General features: G+C 37.6%; 1 protein-coding gene across 7 annotated transcripts in view; it reads right to left on the bottom strand.

Moving 5' to 3' along the window:
* The window catches only part of TTBK2 (tau tubulin kinase 2), a 133631-nt gene that overhangs the window by 27011 nt on the left and 83829 nt on the right, over window positions 1-22791 (bottom strand). For 6 of the 7 annotated variants that reach the window (XM_036444631.2, XM_036444641.2, XM_036444648.2 and 3 more), the window contains 4 exons: window positions 20743-20808; window positions 15694-15786; window positions 14968-15093; window positions 2609-2766 (listed from right to left, as the gene is read on the bottom strand). In XM_036444631.2, the coding sequence (XP_036300524.1) occupies window positions 2609-2766; window positions 14968-15093; window positions 15694-15786; window positions 20743-20808 (443 nt within the window). The remainder of the gene's footprint in view (window positions 1-2608; window positions 2767-14967; window positions 15094-15693; window positions 15787-20742; window positions 20809-22791) is intronic. The other variant, XM_045583433.1, reaches the window with a different exon arrangement.

Raw genomic sequence — 22791 nt, 5'->3', positions numbered from 1 at the left:
CGTGTCCAGCCATCTCGCCCAGGCACCAGCAGCAAACCACCTACCGGTTGGAACATCTGCCCCCTGGTGGTCAGTGCATATCATAGCAATTGGTTGAATAGTTGAACAGTTGGACTCTTAGCATGTTAGACTTTTATTATATTGGATTCCCTATGCTTTGCTTTATATCCCTGCGACTATTTTTTTTTATAACTGGCATTTTATACACTTAATCCTTTTCACCTTTTCTACCTAAACCTGCGTAGAGGTGGGGGTATCTATTTCTCTTCTTAGTTTGAGATGGTTATCCATATCTTCAAACAAATGAGCATGTTTAATTCCATTTTGGCTTTTGTCTTAAGTTTTCTTTCTTTCTTTTAATAACTTTCTTTATGGTTATCCCTCCTATCCCACCCCCAATAATTACTTTTTTCTTTCTTTTTTAAAATATTTTTATTGATTTCAGAGAGGAAGGGAGAGATAGAAGCATCAATGAGAGAGAATCATTGATCAGCTGCCTCCTGCACACCTCCTACTGGGGATCAAGCCTGCAACCCAGGCATGTGCCCTTGACAGAAATCGAACCCGGGACTTGTCAGTCCACAGGCTGATGCTCTATCCACCAGGGTACTTTTTTCTTTTTTCCATCATCACATGGTTGTTTTTCTGAGAGGAAATGTCCTTAGTTAGTATGTTATTAAATTTTCAAATTTCTTACTATAATACTTTATGGAACTTTAAAATCTTTTTGTTGTTCATTTTTGTGTTATTGGAGTATTTTACAAGATTCATAGTTTAATTAGTGCCATCTTCTGTCAGTATAGCAAAGTCCAAACATTTGAGTGGATTTATGTTTTTTGTGGTTAGGGGAAATACTTGTGTCATCTGATTTCATAGGTCTCCAATTCTTATAATTAGATGATGTAATTAAATTTTTCTCTCCTTTTGTTCCTCTGGAATTATTGATTTATTGCCTTTTAGCTACATATCCATCCTTTATTCCTGTTTTATGAAAGTGGATTTGAGCCCTGTAGATATTTTCCTTCCCCAGCTGGCACTGGAAGGAAACTGCAGGAGGAGAGTGCTCTGCTTCGGGTTCCAGTGTACAGCTCGGCAAGCTTCTCCAGCACGTGTGGCTCTCCCCACTGCGGGCATCCTGCAGCACTGGGGCCTCTTCAGGGCCTGTCTCACACAGACAGCAGCAAACAACAGCTTTCCTGAGCAATCCCACCACCCACGGGTTTTGTAGTAGAATGTGTCTGGTAAGATACCCCCAGTAAATAGCTTTCTTTGGTCCCCAGAGGGCAGATTTCCAGCAAATCTAACCAGGTTGGCATCAGAGTGACCTCTCTCCCATCCGACGAGGGATGGGCATACCTTCTTCAACAAGCTCAGTATATACCTCAGCTTGAGATCTGGACTGGGGAGCTTTGTTTGGATGCTTAATCTCGGCCCTAGGCCTAGGAGCTGCACTTTATATTTGCTATTCCTGTATTCTTTACACTTCTCTCTATTTCTTACTAGTTAATCCCATGTTACTCCAATTCTGTTATAGGTAATGATTCTTTCCTTGTTCAAATTACTATGTAGTTTCTCTCTCCTGATTGAACCCAAATAAATACATGTTTTGTCCTTCAAAAATCAACCTCTCCCTTCTTTGTTGTTTTTTCTTCCCCAGAAGCTATATGTTCTGAATCATACATATTATACTTACCTAAAGTTGGGTAGTTCACTCATTTATAAAATGGGGTGGCTGGCTGGGGGTTCCAAACTCAGATAAGCATGAAAAACATCTGATAAATATGATTAAGTGGTTCTTGGCTAAGTCCTTCAAATAGATATCTTAAGCAAATGTGTGGTGATTCTGATGTAGCTAGTCAGGGTCCCACATTTAAGAATTCTTAAGCTAGCTAACTAAGAATAACATGTACAGTTATATGAGTCCATGTAAGCTTTTCTGATAAATAAGCTTTAGGTATCCAATCTTTTAGTATAAAATCAAAGCAGTAGATTAGTAATAAAATGTCCCAATTAACTCACATTGTATGAGGATTTTTTACAATTTACTTTTTAAGCAAACAGTTTAAAGCAACTAGAGCAGGTAGAAAATGAATCAAACAAAAGAAGACAACCTGTTTCCCCAAAGCAACTGTTTATGCCCACAGAGAAAACAACACAAAAGACCAAGAAGATAGAAACACCATACCCTGTTTCTAATACACTTTGAAAATTAATCACTCTTGTAAGAGGAACAAGCTACATATTTTGTTCCCACTAAACCTAAGCACAGTATAATTAGATATACTTTGGCTCATTCTGTCCAGGATCCCATGTATTCTTTAGAAGTAAATGTAACAAATGCTCCTCATTTTTAAAATGAGAAAACCCACTGTAAACCTGACATCAACTCACACAAGCTCTAAGGTCCCATTTCACAGTATGATCCATAAACACTTTCTATGAACAGTACACCTGAAAAAGGCATATACAGAGCAATGTTAATTCAAGAAAACCCATAGGCTTTCACCTATGTCTTAGCATTTGGTCATCTGTAGGAGTCTGAGTGAAAACATTTCTGCCAGTATAATGCATCCAGGAAATACTGCTAAATGAGCAGCTGAGGACATACCCGATTGCCGCAGGGGTCAAGCGGGTATGCAACTGAGGGGTGGTAGAAGTAGTGGTGGTTGTTAGGGAGCCATCAGTTCCAGTCTTCTCCCAGTCAAAAGGGTCACTCTCAAATACTCCAAAGGTTTTGATGCTGTTGTCAAACACCGATGTAAGAAGCTAAACCACAAAGAAGAAAAAAACTAGAGTAAGCCAATAGTAAACAACATCAATTTATTCTTTAAAGAGAAAGCACCCAGATTCATGAACTAGTTTTGTAGATTTTAAAAAACAACAAAACCTGATGGCCTGGTCAGTGTGGCTCAATGGTTGAGGGTTAGCCAATGAACCAGGAAGTCACAGTTCAATTCCCGGTCAGAGCACATGCCCAAATTGCCAGCTTGGTCCCCAGTGGGGGGCATGCAGGAGGCAGCCAATCAATGTTTTTCTCATCTATGTTTCTATCTATTCCTCTCCTCTCTAAAAAAATCAATTAGAAAAAAAAAAAAAATAACACCAAAAAACCATGACGATACAAAGAGGGGAATTTGAATAAGGATTGTATGTGGATGATAAACTAAATTACTATTGAATTTTCTCAGTTGAAGCACTAGTTTGTAGTGAGTAGAATGTCTTTGTCCTTGGAAGATGCATACCTACTTTTGGGTGGTTTAGCAACAAGAAATATGTGTTGTATGTATATATGTATATTCAATTTCAACAATCTACATAATCTATTTTGTGTGTATGTGTGTTTTTGTCAACAGGGGCATTTCTATATGGTTCAAATGAAATAATGAAATAAGTGGCCAGTGTTAATAGCTGGTATGTAAAGGTTAAGAGACATACAGAAATTCATTATGCTTTTTATGTTTCTTTTTTGTGGGTTTAAAAAATTCTTAAACTGTGTGTGTGTGTGTGTGCATACACAACTATAAAAAATAAAATCTGCCACCCTAGCCAGCATGGCTCAGACCGAAGGGTCCTGGGTTTAATTCTTCATCTAGGGCACATGACTCAGACATGAAGAAGAAATAAAAGGCATCCAAATTGGAAAAGAAGAAATAAAACTGTCCTATACACAGATGACATGATACTATACATAGAAAACCCTAAAGACTCCATCAAAAAATTATTAGACTTAATAAATGAATTCGGCAATGTAGCAGAATACAAAATTAATGCCAAGAAATCTATGGCATTTCTTTTGTAAAAAAATAAATCTTTATTGCTCAGATTACAAATGTTCCGATTCCCTGCCATCCCCCATAGCTCTCCTCCACCCGGTTCCCACCCCACCCTCTGCCCTCAACCCCCCCCCCCCCCCCACTGTCCTCATCCATAGGCGTGCGATTTTTGTCCAGTCTCTTCCCACACCCCCAACACCCCTTTCCTTCCGAGGATTGTCAGTCCACTCCCTTTCTATACCCCCGATTCTATTATATTTATCAGTTTATTCTGTTCAACAGATTTTTTTATTCACTTTTTTTTAGAGTCACTTGTTGATAGATATGTATTTATTGTTCATAATTTTTATCTTTACTTTTTTCTTCTTCTTCCTTTTCTTGAAGAATACCTTTCAGCATTTCACATAATACTGATTTGGTGGTGATGAACTCCTTTAGCTTTTTCTTATCTGTGAAGCTCTTTATCTGACCTTCAATTCTGAATGATAGCTTTGCTGGATAGAGTAATCTTGGTTGTAGGTTGGTTCTTGCTATTCATCACTTTGAATATTTCTTGTGACTCTCTTCTGGCCTGCATAGTTTTTTTGTTGAGAAATCAGCTGACAATCATATGGGTGCTCCCTTGTAGGTAATTAACTGTTTTTCTCTTGCTGCTTTTAATATTCTCTCTCTGTCTTTTGCTCTTGGCATTTTAATTATGATGTGTTTTGGTGTGGTCCTCTTTGGATTCCTTTTGTATGGGGTTCTATGTGCTTCCTGGACTTCTAAGTCTATTTCTTTCACCAGGTAGGGGAAGTTTTCTGTCATTATTTCTTGAAAAAGGTTTTCAGTGTCTTACTCTCTCTCTTCTTCTCACACACCCATAATTTGGATATTGGAACACTTGACATTGTCCCAGAGGCTCCTTACTACTAGCTTCATATTTTTGGTTTCTTTTTTTTTCTTTTTTTCTTTTTTGCTTTCCTGGTTGGGTGTTTTTTGCTTCTTTGTATTTCAAATCTTTGACTTGATTCTTATGATCCTCTAGTCTGCTGTTGGATCTCTGTATATTATTTTTTATTTCAGTCAGTGTATGCTTAATTTCTGATTAATTTCTTAATTCCCCTTTTCATATCCTTGAGGGTCTCGCTAAATTTATCAGCCTTTTCTAGAAGATTCTTGAAAAACTTTATAAACGTGGTTTTGAATTCTATATCCAGTCATTTGCTTTCCTCCATTTCTTTCACTTGTGACCCTCTTTGTCTTTGCATTTTGGCTGCTTCCCTGAATTGATAAGAGTGGTTTTGTGTGCTAGGTGTCCTATAGGGTCCAGTGGCTCTTCAGTTACCTGAGGTGGACACTCTTGGTGCACCCCTTTGTGGATTGTGTGCACAGGCTTGTTGTAGTTAAGCCTTGATTGTTGTTGGTATCACTGGAAGGAATTGACCTCCAGGCCAATTGGCTGTGAAGATCAGCTGTGTCTATGATGGGAGAACTTCTGTGCTGGAGACACCCTTATGAGATAAGACTTGCTTCAGTGGTGCTTTGGTGCTCAATGAGTCTGCCCCCTGAGTGTATCCCTTATGGATCTGAGGAGTTGCAATCTGGATGGGTACACTGGCTCTTGGATCTCCAAGGAGGTGCTAATTTAGCCTCTCCCTGAGGCCACCCAGCAGGAGCTAAGGAGAGATCTGCAGATTCCTCTTCTTTGTTTGGGTTTTGGGGGTGTCCAGATGAGGCCCAGCTGTGAAGCAGTGCTACCTGCTGTGGAGCCTTGGGCCTTCTTTTGGATGTTCTGGGTCTCTCTGACTCAGCTGCAGTTTGTTAGGTAAGTTTAAAATTCAAAGGACCAGGCCATTCATATGCAAAAGCCTCTGCACTCAGCTTGGATGGGGCTAAGTCTCAGGGTGGAACAAACAGCAATGCCTTCCTGTCAGCCCTGCCCTAAGAGGACCCAGGTTCTCAGTGTCCCACAGTAATCGCTGCAAGCACCTCCGAGAGAAAGCCGCCCTCGAGTTTTGCCTGCTGCCTGACAGTCCAGTTTCTCCCCATATGAGTCTGGGTCCACAGAGTCTCACCCGGAACTGAAGTTCAGAGCAGTTGGGAGCTTTTGTCTCCCTCCTGACTGAGAAAGCCAGGCATGTACTCAGTTGCCAGCCCTCTCTGCATCTCAGTGTGCTTTTTGCTTTCCTTTTAGTTGTAGAATTTCCACTGAGCCAGTTTTCCTGTGGTTCTGGATAATGTCCGTTTTTATCTTTTAGTTGTAGTTTTGAAATTGTTTTGCGAGGCACCAGTTTAGGTGTTTATCTATGCTTCCATTTTGGTTTCTCTTATGGTATTTCCTTATACCAATAGTGAACTTACAGAAAGAGAGACTAAAAAAGTAATCCCATTTACCATCACACTAAAAAAATTAAGATATCTAGGAATAAACTTAACTAAGGAGTTAAGAGACCTATATACGAAAAACTACAGGACACTGAAAAAAGAGATAGAGGGAGACATAAACAGATGGAATAACATACCATGTTCATGGATTGGTAGAATCAACATCATCAAAATATTCATACTATCCAAAGTAATCTATAGATTCAATGCAATCCCCATTAAAATACCAACAGCATATTTCAGAGACCTAGAACAAACTCTCCAAAAATTCATCTGGAATAAAAAATGACCCCAAATAGCTGCAGCAATCTGAGAAACAAAGTAGGTGGGATCTCAATACCAGATTTAAAGCTGTATTACAAAGCCACTGTTCTTAAAACATCCTGGTAATGGCACAAGAACAGACATATAGATCAATGGAATAGAGTACCCAGAAAGTGACCCAAACCACTATACCCAATTAACATTCAACAAAGGAGACATACAATGCAGTCTCTTCAATAAATGGTGTTGGGAAAATTGGACAGATACATGCAACAAAATTAAACTAGATCACCAACTTACACCATACACAAAAACAAACTCAAAATGGATAAAGGACTTAAACATAAGAGAGGAAACCATAAAAATACTAGAGAATCCACTGGCAGCGAAGTCTCAGACATATACCAAAGCAATTTCTTCTCTGATACTGCTCCTAGGGCAATGGAAACTAAAGAAAAAATAAACAAATGGGACTACCTAAACATAAATGGCTTTTGCACAGCAAAGGAAAACATCAACAAAACAACAAGAAAGGCCACTGCATGGGAGGACATATTTGCCAATGTTATCTCTGACAAGGGTTTAATCTCCAACATTTACTCATACAACTTAACAAAAGGAAGATGAACAACCCAATCAAAAAATGGGCAATGGACCTAAATAGATACTTTTCAAAAGAAAACAGAAGGAAGGCCAAGAGACATTATGGAGTTTCCTCAAAAAACCAAAAATGGAACTCCCATTTGACCTAGTGATCCCACTTCTAGGTATATCTATATCTCAAGAAGCTAGAAACACCCATCAGAAAGGATATATGCACCCTTATGTCCACAGCAGCACAATTTACCATAGTTAAGATTTGAAAACAACCTAAGTGCCCATCAGCAAATGAGTGGATTAAAAAACTGCGGTACATCTACACAATGGAATACTATGCTGCAGTAAAAAAGAAGGAATTCTTACCATTTGCAACAGCATGAATGGGACTTGAGAGCATTATGCTAAGTGAAATAAGCCAGTCAGAGAAAGATAAATATCACATGATATATTACATATATGTATGTAATATAATGACCAACATAAACTGATGAACAAAAACAGATCCAGAGACAGAGAAGCATCGATCAGACCGTCAAACCTCACAGGGAAGGTAGGGGAGGGTGGGTGAAAGGAGGAGAGATCAATCAAAGGACTTGTACGCATGCAAGTGTCTTATATTAATTTTTGCTCCCAAAGATGCGCTAGGTCTTATTTTCAGGGGATGTCTTATTTTTCCATGAAGAAGAATTGTTACACATTTATTGTTAATGAAAATAAAGGAAATTTATTACCTGTATACAGTACGGTAGTACGGTAGTTGTCAACACAAACCAGACAAACTGTGAATCCTGCAGTATCAAGAAGTTACTCATTTATTCAATGACAATCATGTCATCATCTTCTGGAACATCACCATAACAATCCAATTCCTGAATTTACTGGTGAATTTCTTGTGACTCCATTTCTTTCAGAATCAGTGGACCAAATCTCTCATGTTTAGCCTAGGGGGGCCTTATTTTCGGGGGGATGCCTTATATTTCACTCAGAAGGATACTTATAAGTAGGTCTTATTTTCGGAGGATGCCTTATTTTCAGGGAAACATGGTAGGGGGATGAGGACACATATATAATACCTTAATCAATAAAAAAAATTTTAAATAAAACAACAGGAAAAAAAGAAAAGTGCCAGATAGCCCTAACCAGTTGTTCAGTGATTAAGGCATCAGCCCATAGACTGAAGGGTTGCGGGTTTGATTCAGGTCAAGGGCATGTACCTAGGTTGCAGGATCATTCCCAGGCCCTAGTCAGGGTGTGTGCAGGAGGAAACCAATCAATGTGTCTCTTTCACAACTATGTTTCTTTCTCTCTCTGTCTCTCTCCCCCATTCCCTTTCACTGTCCCTAAAAGTCAATGAAAAAAATATCCTTGGGTAAACATTAACAAGCAAAACAAAACAAAACATAACAAAACAACTACCAGATACAGAATTTAAAACAATAGTTATAAAGATGCACAAGGAACTTAATGAGAACATCAAGGAACTTAGTGAAAACATCAACAACATAAAAAAAGACTAGCCAGGCCCAGCCAGTGTGATTCAGTGGTTGACGTCAGCCGTTGAACCAAGAGGCCAGGGTTCAATTCTCAGTCAGAATACATGCCCAGCTTGTGAGTTTGATCCCTAGTAGGGAGGCAGCTGATAATTTTCTCTCATCATTGATGTTTCTCTTTCTCCCTCTCCCTTTCTCTCTCTGAAGTCAATATATGTATATTTTTTAAAAGACCAGTCAGAAATAAAGCATACATTAACTGAAATAAAAAATAATTTACAGGGGTCAACAGTAGATCAGAGAATTCTGAGAATCAAATCAAGAATTTGGAATATAAGGAAGCAAAAAACACCCAATCAGAACAGCAAAATGAAAAAGAATCCAAAAATATGAAGATAGTATAAAGAGCCTCTGGGACAACTTCAAGTATACCAACATTCATATTATAAGGGTGCTGAAAGGGCAGGAGAGGGAACAAGAAATTGAGAACCTATTTGAAAAATAATGACAGAAAACTTCCCTTACCTATTGAAAGAAATAGACATACAGTCCAGGAAGCACAGAGAGTCCTAAACAAGATGAACCCAAAGAGGCCTACACCAAGACACATAATAATTAAAATGCCAAAGGATAATGGCAAAGAGAGAATATTAAAAGCAGCAATACACTGAACTATACAATACAGAACTACTATATTAGAAGCAGCAATACACTATACACTGAACCACCCTAGTTGGTTTGGTTCGGTGTATAGAGCGTTGGCCTGAGGACCAAAGGGTCCCAGGTTTGATTCTCATACCTAGGATGCAAGCTCCTCCTTGGCTTGGGCCCTGGGCAGGGTGCACGCAGGAGGCAACCAATTGATGTGTTTCTCTCACATGAATGTTTCTCTCTGTCTTTCCCTCTCTCTTCCACTCTAAAAATCAATGGAAAAATATCGTCAAGTGAGGATTAAAATTAAAAAAAAAAAAGCAGCAAGAGAAAAGCAGTTAGTTACCTACAAGGGAGTGTCCATAAGACTGACAGCTGATTTCTCAACAGAAAATTTGCAAGCCAGAGGAAGTGGCAAGTAATATTCCAAGTGATGAAAAGCAAGTACTTATAATCAAGACTACTCTACTCAGCCAAGCTATAATTTAGAATTGAAGGTCAGATAAAAAGCTTCCCAGACAAGAAAAAGTTAAAGGAGTTCATCACCATCAAACCAGTATTACATGAAATGTTAAAGGGGGGAAGAAGAGGAGGAGGGAGAGGAAGCAAAAAATGACAATACATATCAACAAATGAATCTAAAAATCAAAATAAACAAACAAGCAGAACAGACTCATAGATACAGAGAACATTTTGACAGATGCCAGATAGGGGAAGGTTTGGGGAGATGGGTAAAAAAGGTGAAGGGATTTAGAAGTACAAATTAGTCCTAGCCCATGGACACAGACAATAGACAGGTGTAGGCCTGGGATGGGGTGGGAGATGGTCAAGCGGGGTGGGGGTGGGGGGAAGTAGGAGAAATGAGGGATATCTATAATATAATACTCTCAAAATAAAATAAACAAAGAAAAAAAAAAAACCACCACAAATTGGATCACAATGCTTCTGTATGTTCTTCCAAGGCTTCCTGTTACAGAGAATAAAATCCAAATTCTTTAACAAGGACTATAAGGCCCTGCATCATCTAGTCTCTGCCTTTCAGATTTCATCTCAAACCACTCTCTCCCCTAATTAACTATGTTCTGGACACTTACCTTTTTTTAGTTCCTTTCTTGATGCAGAATCTATGCCCATTGTTCTTCCTTTTGCTTATAATATTCTTCCTCTCCACATGGCCAATATAGTCTCACTTTTTAGGGTGTGACTTAAATGGCAGCTTTATAAAAAGACTTTTCCTGACCTAATTTATGGGAAGTTCCTCCCTTTTTTGTCTCTAGCTCAGATTCTTAATTGTTTGCTTCCCGAATAGCTCATGTATGCCCTCTGAAAAATTTAACTCTTATTACTAAACTGCTAAACACTAAAACTGCTTTAAGTCCCCCAAAGCAAGAGAGGCCAGTTTTGGATTTCCGCTCTATCATAACAGAATTTTAGCAATGTTGTGGCAATGTATGAACTGGCTTATATATATACATTTTAGTTTCAGGCTCACCAATTGGGTATATATTTATAGGTTTCATTAGACTTCTCAACTTTCTAAACAATGCTTAACATAATCTGGACAATCAAATAAAGATACTTTATGTGTTCTTATGTCAGAATTATGTAATCCTATTAATTAACAATAATAATTTCAGATAATTCTTCATATAATTTTTGTGTTCTTTCACTGAATTTTTCTTAACCAGTGATGTTGGTATTTACTTTATAGTGCCTATTGTATTTGTGGCTGCCTCTCTAAAAAAAGGCAGGTGGCAAATTGGAAAGAGCTTGGGCTTTTTGAATGCATCAGAAATGGGTTCGGATAACCACTTCTGGCACCACTAGTTTTCCCAGGCTATTAAGTCTCCATAAGACAGGGATACTACTACTGCTGAGATATAACTGTAACACTGCTGTGTATGTGACAATAATGCATAAAGGCATCACGGGCTCTCCTTTGTCCAGTCTGATGCTGCTGTATTAGTTTTCCATCAACAGTGACACCTACAGGTGGAGTCTGTGGTGGAAGTCAAGGTTGATAAAGATTTTCCTAGGTACCACTCAAGTGATTTCCTTTCTTAAAAAAGCTTAAAATGATTATTTAAATTATAAGGTAGCCATACTTTAAAAATATATATATTTTATTGATTTTTCACAGAAAGAGAGAGGGATAGAGAGTTAGAAACATCAATGAGAGAGAATCATCGATCAGCTGCCTCCTACACACCCCTTACTGGGGATGTGCCTGCAACCAAGGTACATGCCCTTGACCAGAATCGAACCCGGGACCTTCTAGTCCACAGGCTGACGCTCTATCCACTGAGCCAAACCGGTTTCGTCAGTAGCCACTTTTTAAAACACATTTATGAAAACATTGGCCAACCACTTTTTAAAAAACTTTTAATTTGAAATACAGTTGACTCTTCCACATCTCAGGGGTTTGAGGTACTGACCACTCACAGTCAAAAATCCAGTTATAACCTAAGTCGGCCCTCCATGTATATAATTTCCTAACCACTGGACCCTCACAACTCAAACCCATGTTGTTCAAGGATCAACTGTAACTAAAGATTTATAGTGCAGTCCTAGTCGGTTTGGCTCAGTGGATAAAGCTTCGGCCTGCGGACTCAAAGGTCCCAGGTTCGATTCCAGTCAAGGGCAAGTACCTTGGTTGCGGGCACATCCCCAGTAGGAGCTGTGCAGGAGACAGATGACTGATGTTTCTCTCTCATCGATGTTTCTAACTCTTTCTCCCTCTCCCTCCCTCTGTGTAAAAAAATCAATAAAATGTATATATATATAAAAAAGATTTATAGTGTAAAATTATTATACAGAGAAGTACCCTTCACCCAGTATTCCACAGTATCATCTTAAATAACTAAAGTACAATATCAAAACCAGAAAAATGACGCTGGTACAATTCACAGAGCTTTCAAATTTTACCAGTTTTACATGCACTTTTCTGTGTGTGTACATAAATCTATGCAATTCTGTCATCCAAGGAGATTCATGGCCCAGCACTGTTTTGTTTCTTATGGTTGCTATGCTTTTTTCAAAATCAAATAATAAAAACAATATTTACAAATTATCTGCTTTAATTTTGGCTATAATTCTGATATTTTCACCTCCAGTTTAACAGACTAGAAAATATTATTTACATAGCATATAATCGTACAGGGTGGGGAAAACGTAAGTTTAAAGTTGTGAAACAGTTTTTTTCTTATATTATTATCTATTAGTCATTGTTCCTAATACAGAGACAACTATAAACTTACTTTTGCCACACCCTGTGTTTTGAGTGATAAACTTGGATATAATATCCCAAAACACCATAACATTTTCCAAAACCTGTATTGGCCTTTTTTTCTTATTGAGACATGCATAAAAGATTCTTGGTAGAAGAGAGCAAAACAGCTCTTCTTTCTAGGCCTGCACCTGCTGTCAGAGTGAGCAGCAGCAGGCTACTGGATTAGGTATTGGCCGTGTGCAATTTCTTAAGATAATTTTCTCCAGGAAGAAACTGATTTTTAAAATCTATAAAACATACATGTTCAAAGTGTAAGAGGCTTTATTAAACAGCATCATTTAACACTCTGATTATAAAATATATTCATTTTGGTCTTAGCTCAGAACACAGAAAGTTGGAGAAACACTATTTGCCCTTTGATGTAGCCAGGACAGCAGTCATGCTAAATACTGGTAGGTATTTTGCTTGTTGCTAGAGGATGTTTATTGTTGTTTTTAACTATAGTGGTTGTGCAATGAGAAATTTGAAATTCTGAACAGTAATTAAACTAAAATTCAAGAATGAATTCCGTTTACAAGAAAAATCAGATACAAAGTAGGGTAATTTTCCTCAAAAAGAAGACTGCAGTAGGCCTCTGCAAGGAAAGCAAGAGGCAAAAACCTACCAAGCTCAGCTCTTTTTGGAACCTGACGCCACACTGATACCAGGCATCAGAACACAGTCAAACCAATATCTTTTTACCAATTATCCTTTTCCTGTCCACTGGCCTCCTGCTCCCACTTGCTGCTTATGAAAGATTGGAGAACAAGAAAGAACCAGTTTATTTATGGAATCTGTGAAACAAAGAAAATATTATGCCTGCTCTTTCTCTTCCAAAAATAGGAAAATCACTATGCTTTGTTTTGTAACAGAAACAGAAGCCTCTGAGAGAATATACAAATTGAAAAACTCAAGAACAATAATGTGCTAATTTAAACTAAATTAATTATAGGTTGAAGTTTCAAATCCAGCTGGTGAACAAAAAAGTATTCTTAAAATCGTAGATAAAACTAAGTGGAGAAGGTAATCTAAAAGTTTTTGCTATGCTGAACTTTTACATTCCTAGACAAATGTCAATAAAAATATTATTAGCACCCAAGATGGGAAAGTTAGAAAAATTTCCAGCTCTTCCTGAATCTAGTCTTACAAGTATAATTTCATTATTTTATTGCAAGTAATGTGAACTCTCTGCATTTCAGAAAATACATATGAAATACTATATAATAAAACCCTAATATGCAAATCAACTTAACAGCAGAACTATAAGTTGCTATGATGTGCACTGACCACCAGGGGGCAGACACTCAATGCAGGAACTGCCCCCTGGTGGTTAGTGTGCTCCCAAAGGGAGAGTGCCACTCAGCCAGAAGCCAGGCTCACAGCTTGCAAGTGCAGAGGCAGTGGAGGGAGCTTCTCCTGCCTCCTCAGCAGTGCTAAGGAGCAGCAGGCAGGTGGTTAGTAAGGAGTGAGGGGTCCCGAACTGCAAGAGGGATTCCCGGACTGTGAGAAGGATGTCTGCCGAGGGCTCCCAGACTATAAGGCCAGGCTGAGGGTCCTCCCATGCCCCCACCACCAGTGCACTAATTTTGTGCACTGGGCCTCTAGAACATATTCCAAAGTGATTGGTATACAATGTATTTTCTCCATTTGTTAAACAGTATATAGTTTCTAACACAGTCATATAGAAAAGAAGACAAGCTCACCCTCTTAAGTTTCTAAGGACCCATTTTTGTATGTTGCCTCTCTTTTATATCTTATTTACATTTTATTCAAAAGCTGCAATTTCACACAGAAATAGTTATTATATGCAAATAAGTTCACTGTGTTGTGGGTAATCTTAGTCTTTTGACTAGGTAATACTTATGACACTTTAGAATATAAAACTTCCATTAACAGTCAGTAAAGTCTATGTGTTGTCCTTTGTAGATAAAAATAATACACTAATATATTATTATTATTAATCTATGTGTGGCTTCATTTATGTTTTCAGTGGAAGTGATTATTCTGCATTAAGCTCTGACCAAGTTTTCCCTGAAACTAATAGAATCTTCTGAAATATAGCTGGTTGGGTTAGGGATGCAATTTGTGAAAAACCAAGACAACCCTTAGGCCTCATTAACGGATGCTCTAAGAAAATGATTAATGGAGCATAGACAAAATGGAGCCAACAATCTTCACTGTTGCCCCAAAGCATATTAATATATAATATGCAGCCCTCAAGCCCTCGACAGATACATTATTTAGCTGAACATTTCTTTCTGGTCAATATTAGCTATAGGATTTATATAATTTGAACTATCAGCACTTCTACATCAGATGAATCACAGCAGGAACAGTAAAATTTGTTTCATGATGAACAAACCTAAAACTCTAATGAAGTATATTCATCCAGAAGGAAGGAAACACACACAGAGAGACACTGTCATCATCAGTTAATTTCATCACATTCCTCAGAATGTATTAAAATAGTATTATTTTAGGGATCTCCCAGAGTCATTTATAACTACAATAAGTGATGACAATAATTAGCCCACAGAACTCACAAGAGGATTACCTGATAGTCTGGTTTTGTAAAATAATCCAAAGAGGAGATGTGGTCCAGAAAGATGCTGAATTCTGGAGGGAGATGTTTCAACATAAGCTTGTGGTCATACCTCTCCTTAATAGAGCCTACTTGCTCCTAGGAAGAAAAGAGAAATGGAACCAAAGTCAATTTCTCTTGGCAGCTACACATTAAGAGCCTCTCAGTAACAGTCTCAAGGGTATGTGCTGGGGATAATTAAGTATAAAGCATGAACTGAGCTCATACTAATAGCTTAATGCATACTGCTTTAAGGGGTGGGGAGGGGATCTGTAAGGCAGAACCAAAGGATAACACCGAGTTCTGCATCAATGAACCGTTAGCTCTCCCAAAAACAGTTGATCTTAAATCTGGTTATCAACACAGGTATTTACAGTTTTCAAATCAAACAATATAATGTGACAATTAAAATAAGAGTTTCATTGATTTATAAAAAAGGAAAAGAAAACTAATGAAAGTAAAAACTAAGAGGGAAGTCTAGAAATCAAATCAGAAGTAATAACTATACTTAAATTAATATCTGTGTACATAGAAAAAGTCATAAAATTAACTATTGAATAGATCTCTAATATCAGGTCATAGATATTTGGTATTATATACTGAAAGTGCTTATAATTTTAATTCAATCAAGATGCCTACAAAGGAGGAAGTTTAATTATTTTCCCTACCCAAAATTGACATTTCCATTTTCAAAATTACCTTGTCTTTTATTTTTCTCCATGGCAGCTGCCCAACCACAAACTCCACCAACATGTAGAATAAGGACCAAAGGTCATCATGTCTTCCCATTTCCTTCATAAGCAAAACAAAATCCAGTCACATTATATTAATATACTCCCTGTGAGTATATTACATTGTCTAAGACCTAAGACCTAATTATTGTGTTTCATCCTATAATAAGGCCTAAACATTTAAATATATAGTTCCCCCAAGTGAGAGAGAGAGAGAGGAAGAAAGAGAGAGAGAGAGAGCGCGCGCACGAGCGCACACTATATAGCAATGTACATGGCAGGAGTATACTGAAGAACTTGATATAAAGAATACCCCAAACCCAGAATGCTGACAACAGTATAATTAACAGCCCATTAATTAATAAATGAATTCATTAAGAGATAATGTAGTTGCTAAGGAAAGAGGGAAGGGAAATTAGTGTTTGGTGGGTACAGAGTTTCAGTGTTGTAAAATGAAAAAGTTCTAGAAATCTGTTGCACAATATTATGAATATACTTAACACTAATGTATTACATACTTAAAAATGGTTAATATGATAAGTCTAATGTTACGTGTTTTTTAGCACACACACAAAAAAAAAGAAATAAAGGAAATACTAAGAGCCAAAATTAAAGGAAAGCTGGAAATAAGAGAAGCCAATTGTTGCTGAAGCTTCTACTTTGGCTGTTTTAGAAATACTGTCAGGTTTTATCAACCACACTTTTATCAATCAGGAAAGAAACAGGTGTAAAAGCATTGAGCTTATATAAGACAGGAGTTGCAAGTGAGCAACTCCCCCCACCATTACCTCATAGGTAGGACTTTCAGAGGGTGATCTTTAGTGCTACATTAGGTATGTACATTATAATAAACTAGAGGCCCAGTGCACAAATTCATGCACCAGTGGGATCCCTTGGCCTGACCTGATGGATCGGACTGAACCGAGCTCTCTGACATCCCCCGATGGGTGCCGGATTGCAAGAAGGTGCAGGCTAGGCCAAGGGACCCCACTGATGCATGATCGGGGCTGGGGAGAGATGCAGGGGGGACCATGGAGAGCTCTAGGGCGTGTCCAGCCCATCTCACTCAGTCCCAATCGGCCAGACCCCAGCAGCAAGCTAACCTAATGGTCGGAGCATCTGCCCCTGGTGGTCATTGCACATCATAGCAAACAGTTGAGCTGCCTTAGCATATCATATGCTTTGATTGGCTGAATGGCTGACCTGATGACCAGACACTTAGCATATTAGGCTTTTATTATATAGGATTTTTTTCCCCTGTAGAATTTAACCACTCTCAAGGAATAAAGTGAATAGTTAAAAAAGGATTTTTCCCTGAGAGTTTGTTACTGCAAGTCTGCCCCTCTTTCAATATATGAGAATTAAATTTATACCACTTTTATGGGTCTGAGAAACCAAGCCCAGGGAATGAAGTATTTTCTGGGTGTTTCTGTCCAGTGATGACAGATATAAATGAAAATCCTTTCAAGATAAAAACACCATTAAATTCAGGACTTCTATGAGGCCCACCAAATAGAAGCTCATTATGTGAAATTATAAAACATATTATAAAGCAGGCTCCTATAACTGGAAAAGAGAAACTGTAAATAATATAATTAGATATTAAAAATTTTCAGAAATGAAATTATAGGATACAGAATATAAAATAAGAAAGATTAAACAAACAAACAAAAAAGATTAAAGTCATGAGAAAGGAACCATATCCAAAAAATAAAGATAAAAATACCAATTAGAATTGAATAAGGACCAAAAGAAATCTAGAAATAAAAAGTATAATTACAGAAATTAAAAAATAAGTAGACAGGTTAAAAATCTGATCAAACAGCAGAAAAAAAAGAATTAATAGACTGGAAGACAGATCTAAAAAAATTATCTAGAATGCAATACAGAGACACAAAGAGTTAGAAAATCTGAGTGTGAACTTAAGAGGTATAAAGGACAGAACAAGAAGGTCTAACATATACTGATTTAAAGATATCAAAAAAAGGCATAGAGCAAAATAGAAAGGCAGTATTTACAAAAGTAATGTCTGAGAATCTTTCAGAATCAATGAAAGACAGGAATGTTCACATCTAGGAAGCATAATTCTCAAACAGAATAAATATAAACAAATCCACCCTTAGGCATGTTTGAATATATCTGCAGGACACCAAAGACAAAAAGTAAATATCAAAAGTAGGCAAAGAAAAGTAAAAATTAAATTCAAGATGTCAACAATTAAATGAACAATGATCTTCTCAATAGCAACCACAGAACCAGAAAAAGTAATTTCTTCAAAGTATTGAGATAAAACAAATATTAATAAGGATTAAAATGTAGGACAACAATGAGATGAAATAAACAGTCCTCGTTTTGTTTGGAAACTATTCATGTTAAAAGTTTAAGGAAAAAGATAGAAAGAAAAGAAGAATAAAACGAAGGAAGGAAGGGAGGGAGGGAGGGAATGAGGGAATTATATTTGAAATCACCAAATCAGAATAGCAGAGTATGGAAGAAAGAAGTTATCAGAACTATCTGGGGAATCTTTTTAAGTTAGACAAGCACCTGTGAAGGTTTCATTACTTGTATTCCTGTGTCACCACATAAACTGGCAATCGCTCTGAAGCAGTGTTACTGTATAAAGCATTCTATTTCTCAGGTGTGTTAGGAGAAGAAAAGTACAAACCACTATTACGTGCTATGAAATTCTTCTACCAAGGGCAGATGAATAACAAGTTGGCAGGTTAACAGAGTAACTTTCAGATCATTTGTGCTGGAGAGGCTTTTAGAAGATCTCTACTCTTCATATTAAATCTCTAATAGCAATTTTGGAAATGCTTATAGAGCTCCTATGACTTCTGAAAATGTTTATGCTTAGCTAAGAAAGAATGTCCTATTTCAAAGATCCAAAGCTGGCATAATACTTTAATAGAATCTATATACATAAAAGGCTAAGCAACCAGCCAGTAGTAAAGATGTGCACTAGCCACCAGGCAGAAGCTCAACGCAGGAGCTGCCAAGCGATAGCAACTTTGCAGAGTGCCCTCTCACACTCTGGGACCTTCAGAGGATGTTGGACTGCCAGTTTTGGCCCAATCCCCACAGGCCAAGCCGAGGGACCTCACCTGCTCATTCCACAGACACCCTTTGAGCCCTGGTGTAACCCTGTGTGGCCAGCCAAGGAGGGACCACGAGAGGTTGGCTCCAAGGTGTGTCAGGCCCGTCCTACCCCGTTGACCACCTTCTAATTAATTTCCTTTCAATGTGCATGAATCCGTGCACCGGGCCTCTAGTTAACTATAAAGCTTAATACTTATAACATTTTGTAAGAATCTATCTGGAAAAAAAAGAATTCTTTTCAAGGCAGAATAACTGACTAAATGCCATAAAATAAAACAACACTGAATCAAAATGAATGAGCTAAAATGCTTGGCAGAGTGCTACACACTGATAAAAATACCTTTCTTATTTTTAATTTATAACCACATCATAAGAAACCAAATTAACTGGGGCATAGCATACACAACCTCAGCATACTCTGCCTTTATATTTAGCATTGGTCAAATTTTCATTAAAGCAATTTTGGCTTCACAGAACAAAAATAAGGTAACAAAAGATGAAGATAAGATTTATCTTTATTTTATCAAGCAATTACTTGTTAAATTTCTCAATTCCATCTAAACAAGTTCAAGGATTGAGAAATCTTAAAATGCCTACCTTTTTCTACTCATAATTAAGGTTCAATTTAAGGGAAAAAATCAGAACAAAACAAAAGGACCAAAGTATAAAATAAAAATAAAAAGGTAGGGGGTATTAAAAATTTAACCCAAGAGGAAAGATATATTTACTAAGATAAAAATTTTAAAGTTTGCATTTGAGATCTTCATGAAAACAAAATATTACAGGAGAAGAGCTACGAGAGATGAGATGCATATTACAGATAAAACTAGAGGCCTGGTGCATGAATCTGTGCACCAGTGGGGTCCCTTGGCCTGGCCTGCAGGATTGGACTGAAACCAGCTCTCCGATATCCCCTGAGGGATCCTGGATTGCAAGAGGGTGGCAGGCCAGGCCAAGGGGCCCCACCAGTGCATGATTGGGACCAGGGAGGGGTGTGGGAGGTTGGCCAGCCAGGGAGGGGCCACAGAAGGGATCCAGGTTGTGTCCAGCCCATCTTGTTCATTCCTGATAGGTTGGACCCCTATCAACAAGCTAACCTACTGCTCAGAGCCTCTACCCCCTGGTGGTCAGTGCATATCATAGCAACTGATCGACCAGTTGACTGTCTGACCCTTAGTGGTCAGTGCAGATCATAGCAAACAGTTGAGCAGCCTTAGCATATCATTAGCATATTACTCTTTTTTTTTTTTTTAATATATATTTTATTGATTTTGTACAGAGAGGAAGGGAGAGAGATAGAGAGTTAGAAACATTGTTGAGAGAGAGTCATCGATCAGCTGCCTCTTGCACACCCCCTACTGGAGATATGCCCGCAACCAAGGTACATGCCCTTGACCGGAATCGAACCCGGGACCCTTCAGTCCCCAAGCCGATGCTCTATCCATTGAGCCAAACCGGTCTCGGCAGCGTATTACTCTTTGATTGGTTGAATGGATGACTGGACACTTAGTATATAATATTAGGCTTTTATTATATAGGATGATGATCCCTACATTTCACTAGGTATTGTAACAGTATAATATTCCCAAATAATTTCTAGAAATAGAATACAAATGTTTTATTTCTTCAAAATTTTATATTAAATTCATTAATACTTATTTACTTATACCTATTAAGAACATAAGATTCCCCATACATATTATACTTCACTATTATCTTTCCTGGCAAATCAATTTTATTTTCTATGCAGATGCACACATCTGTTATTCACTATACACCTTACCATGCACCAGTATTACTAATGCTTTTCCCTCTTCTCCAAAGCAATTTCCACACCTTTGTACTATTAAAAAAGAAGTCAGTCTAACTCAAGCCATCACCATGCTTATACAGACATGACTCTAGTACAGATACCTACTCTGTTCCGATGAGCATTGATCGATGCATAACGAACTGTCCCTCGAAAGCCTGCCACAGCTCGAGGCTACAACAAAACAAAAAAGAATAATAAATAAGCTTCAAATAACAAAAGATTCAGTACACTTGAGCCATAAAGTGGATGTGAGAAACATATGCATTACTGACAACAAAACATTACTAAATTTCTAACTTTTGCCTCGCCGATATTGCTCAGTGGTTAGTGTCAACCTATGAATCAAGAGGTCACAGTTTGATTTAGGTCAGGGCACATGCCTGGGTTGTGGGTTCAATCCCCAGTAGGGGATATGTAGGATGCAGCCAATCAATGATACTCTCTCATCATTGATGTTCTCTTTCTCTCTCTCTCTTCCTTTCTGAAATCAATAAACATATATTTTTCAAAAATAAAGTTTCATATGTAACAAATAAACTATGTATATTAGAAAACATTAAATGCTTTCATATGCTCAGACTCCTGCCCAGTATCATAGTACACGAACTAATATTCAGGCTCTGGTAAAAAGTATAGTAAGACCATGAGGAATCGCTAAGAAATCTAAGATCTCTTTGTGTTTTTGGTTATTTCATTTAAATTCCATTCAAACATGGTGGCAATTTGTATCCATATATGTAATTTGTATTTATATATGCAATTTAAATATTCATAAATTTAAGTTAATGAGTATTTACTATGTGCCAGGTACTGGGAATAAATCCAAACATGAATAATACATGATCCCAGTTCTCAGAGACCTCTTAGGATAAAGTTTAACCTTTTCTTATTTGGCCTACAAAACATTCTATGACTTGGCAATAGCCTCATTCCAAAATGGATTTATTTGTGGTTTCTCCTACTGTAGAGATTGCAGCCAACTGAAGAGACCAGCAAGTGCAATTGCATTTGGTAGTTGCACTTGCAGATCTCTTCAGTTGGAATGCTCTCTCTTTGAATGCTGCCAATGGCTGGCTCTTCTACTCCACATTAGGCCCTCTACTCTAATGCCAGTTCCTCAGAGAAACATTTCTTAAGTATCCTAATAAAAAATACTACCCACCCCTGAAATGCTACTTTATTCTTATTTATTTATTTATTTATTTATTTATATTCTTTTTTTAAAAAATAGTTTATTTTTAGATAAGGGAAGGGAAGCAAAAGAGAGAAAAAACACACACAAAACATCTATGTGAGAACTTAACACTGATTGGCTGCCTCCTGCACACTCCCTACCAGAGAATGAGCTCTCAACACAAGGATGTGTCCTCAACCTGGAGTCAAACCAGCAACCTCTGAGTAATCTAAGATTACACAGGAGGACACTTAACCAACTGAGCCACACTGGCCAGGACCCACTTTATTCTTCTACTCTGCTTTATTTTTTTCCTCATAATACTTTTCACTACCTAGAATTGATTTTATTTATATTTCCACTTTTTTTATTGCCTAGTTTCTTCCATTGGAATATAAACTGTGATGGCAGGGTCCCTATCTTGCTCATTTTACAGACATAGAAACAGGTTCTGAGAGGTATAGAATTAGTTGGTGATAAAACCAGGTATAAGGTTTTTTTTACTTAAAATCATAAATTGTTCAATTCTGTGCTTCACAAGGATGGAGTCAATAACCTAAAGATTATGGAATGCACCATAGCTCATTATGAAAACTGACAAACTAGAAAATAATCTTAGCCAAGAATTTTCATTAGAATTTTTATTTGCTATCAGTAGTTTTAAATTACCCTCAATGAATTTGCATTACTTCTAAAAATATGTTTTTATTGATTTTAGAGAGAGGAAAGGAGAGAAAAATAGAAACATCAATGATGAGAGAGAATCATTGATCGATTGCCCTTTGCAAACTCCCTACTGGAGAGTGTGCCCTGACTGGGAATTGAACTCTGATCTCTGGGTTCATGGTTCGATGCTCAACCATTGAACCACACTGGCTGAGCAACATGCACTACCTCTGTAGTCAGAAAAAATATATAGTAAATAATATTTAAAAAATCTTTATTACCAGAATCTTTTCATCATATGCTATAAGATAAAT

This window comes from Pipistrellus kuhlii, unplaced genomic scaffold (genome assembly GCF_014108245.1).
Source record: "Pipistrellus kuhlii isolate mPipKuh1 unplaced genomic scaffold, mPipKuh1.p scaffold_m20_p_1, whole genome shotgun sequence".
NCBI classification, from domain to species: Eukaryota; Metazoa; Chordata; class Mammalia; order Chiroptera; family Vespertilionidae; genus Pipistrellus; species Pipistrellus kuhlii.
The sequence above is the reverse complement of the archived record's forward strand: the minus strand, read 5'-3'. Positions and strand labels throughout refer to the sequence as shown.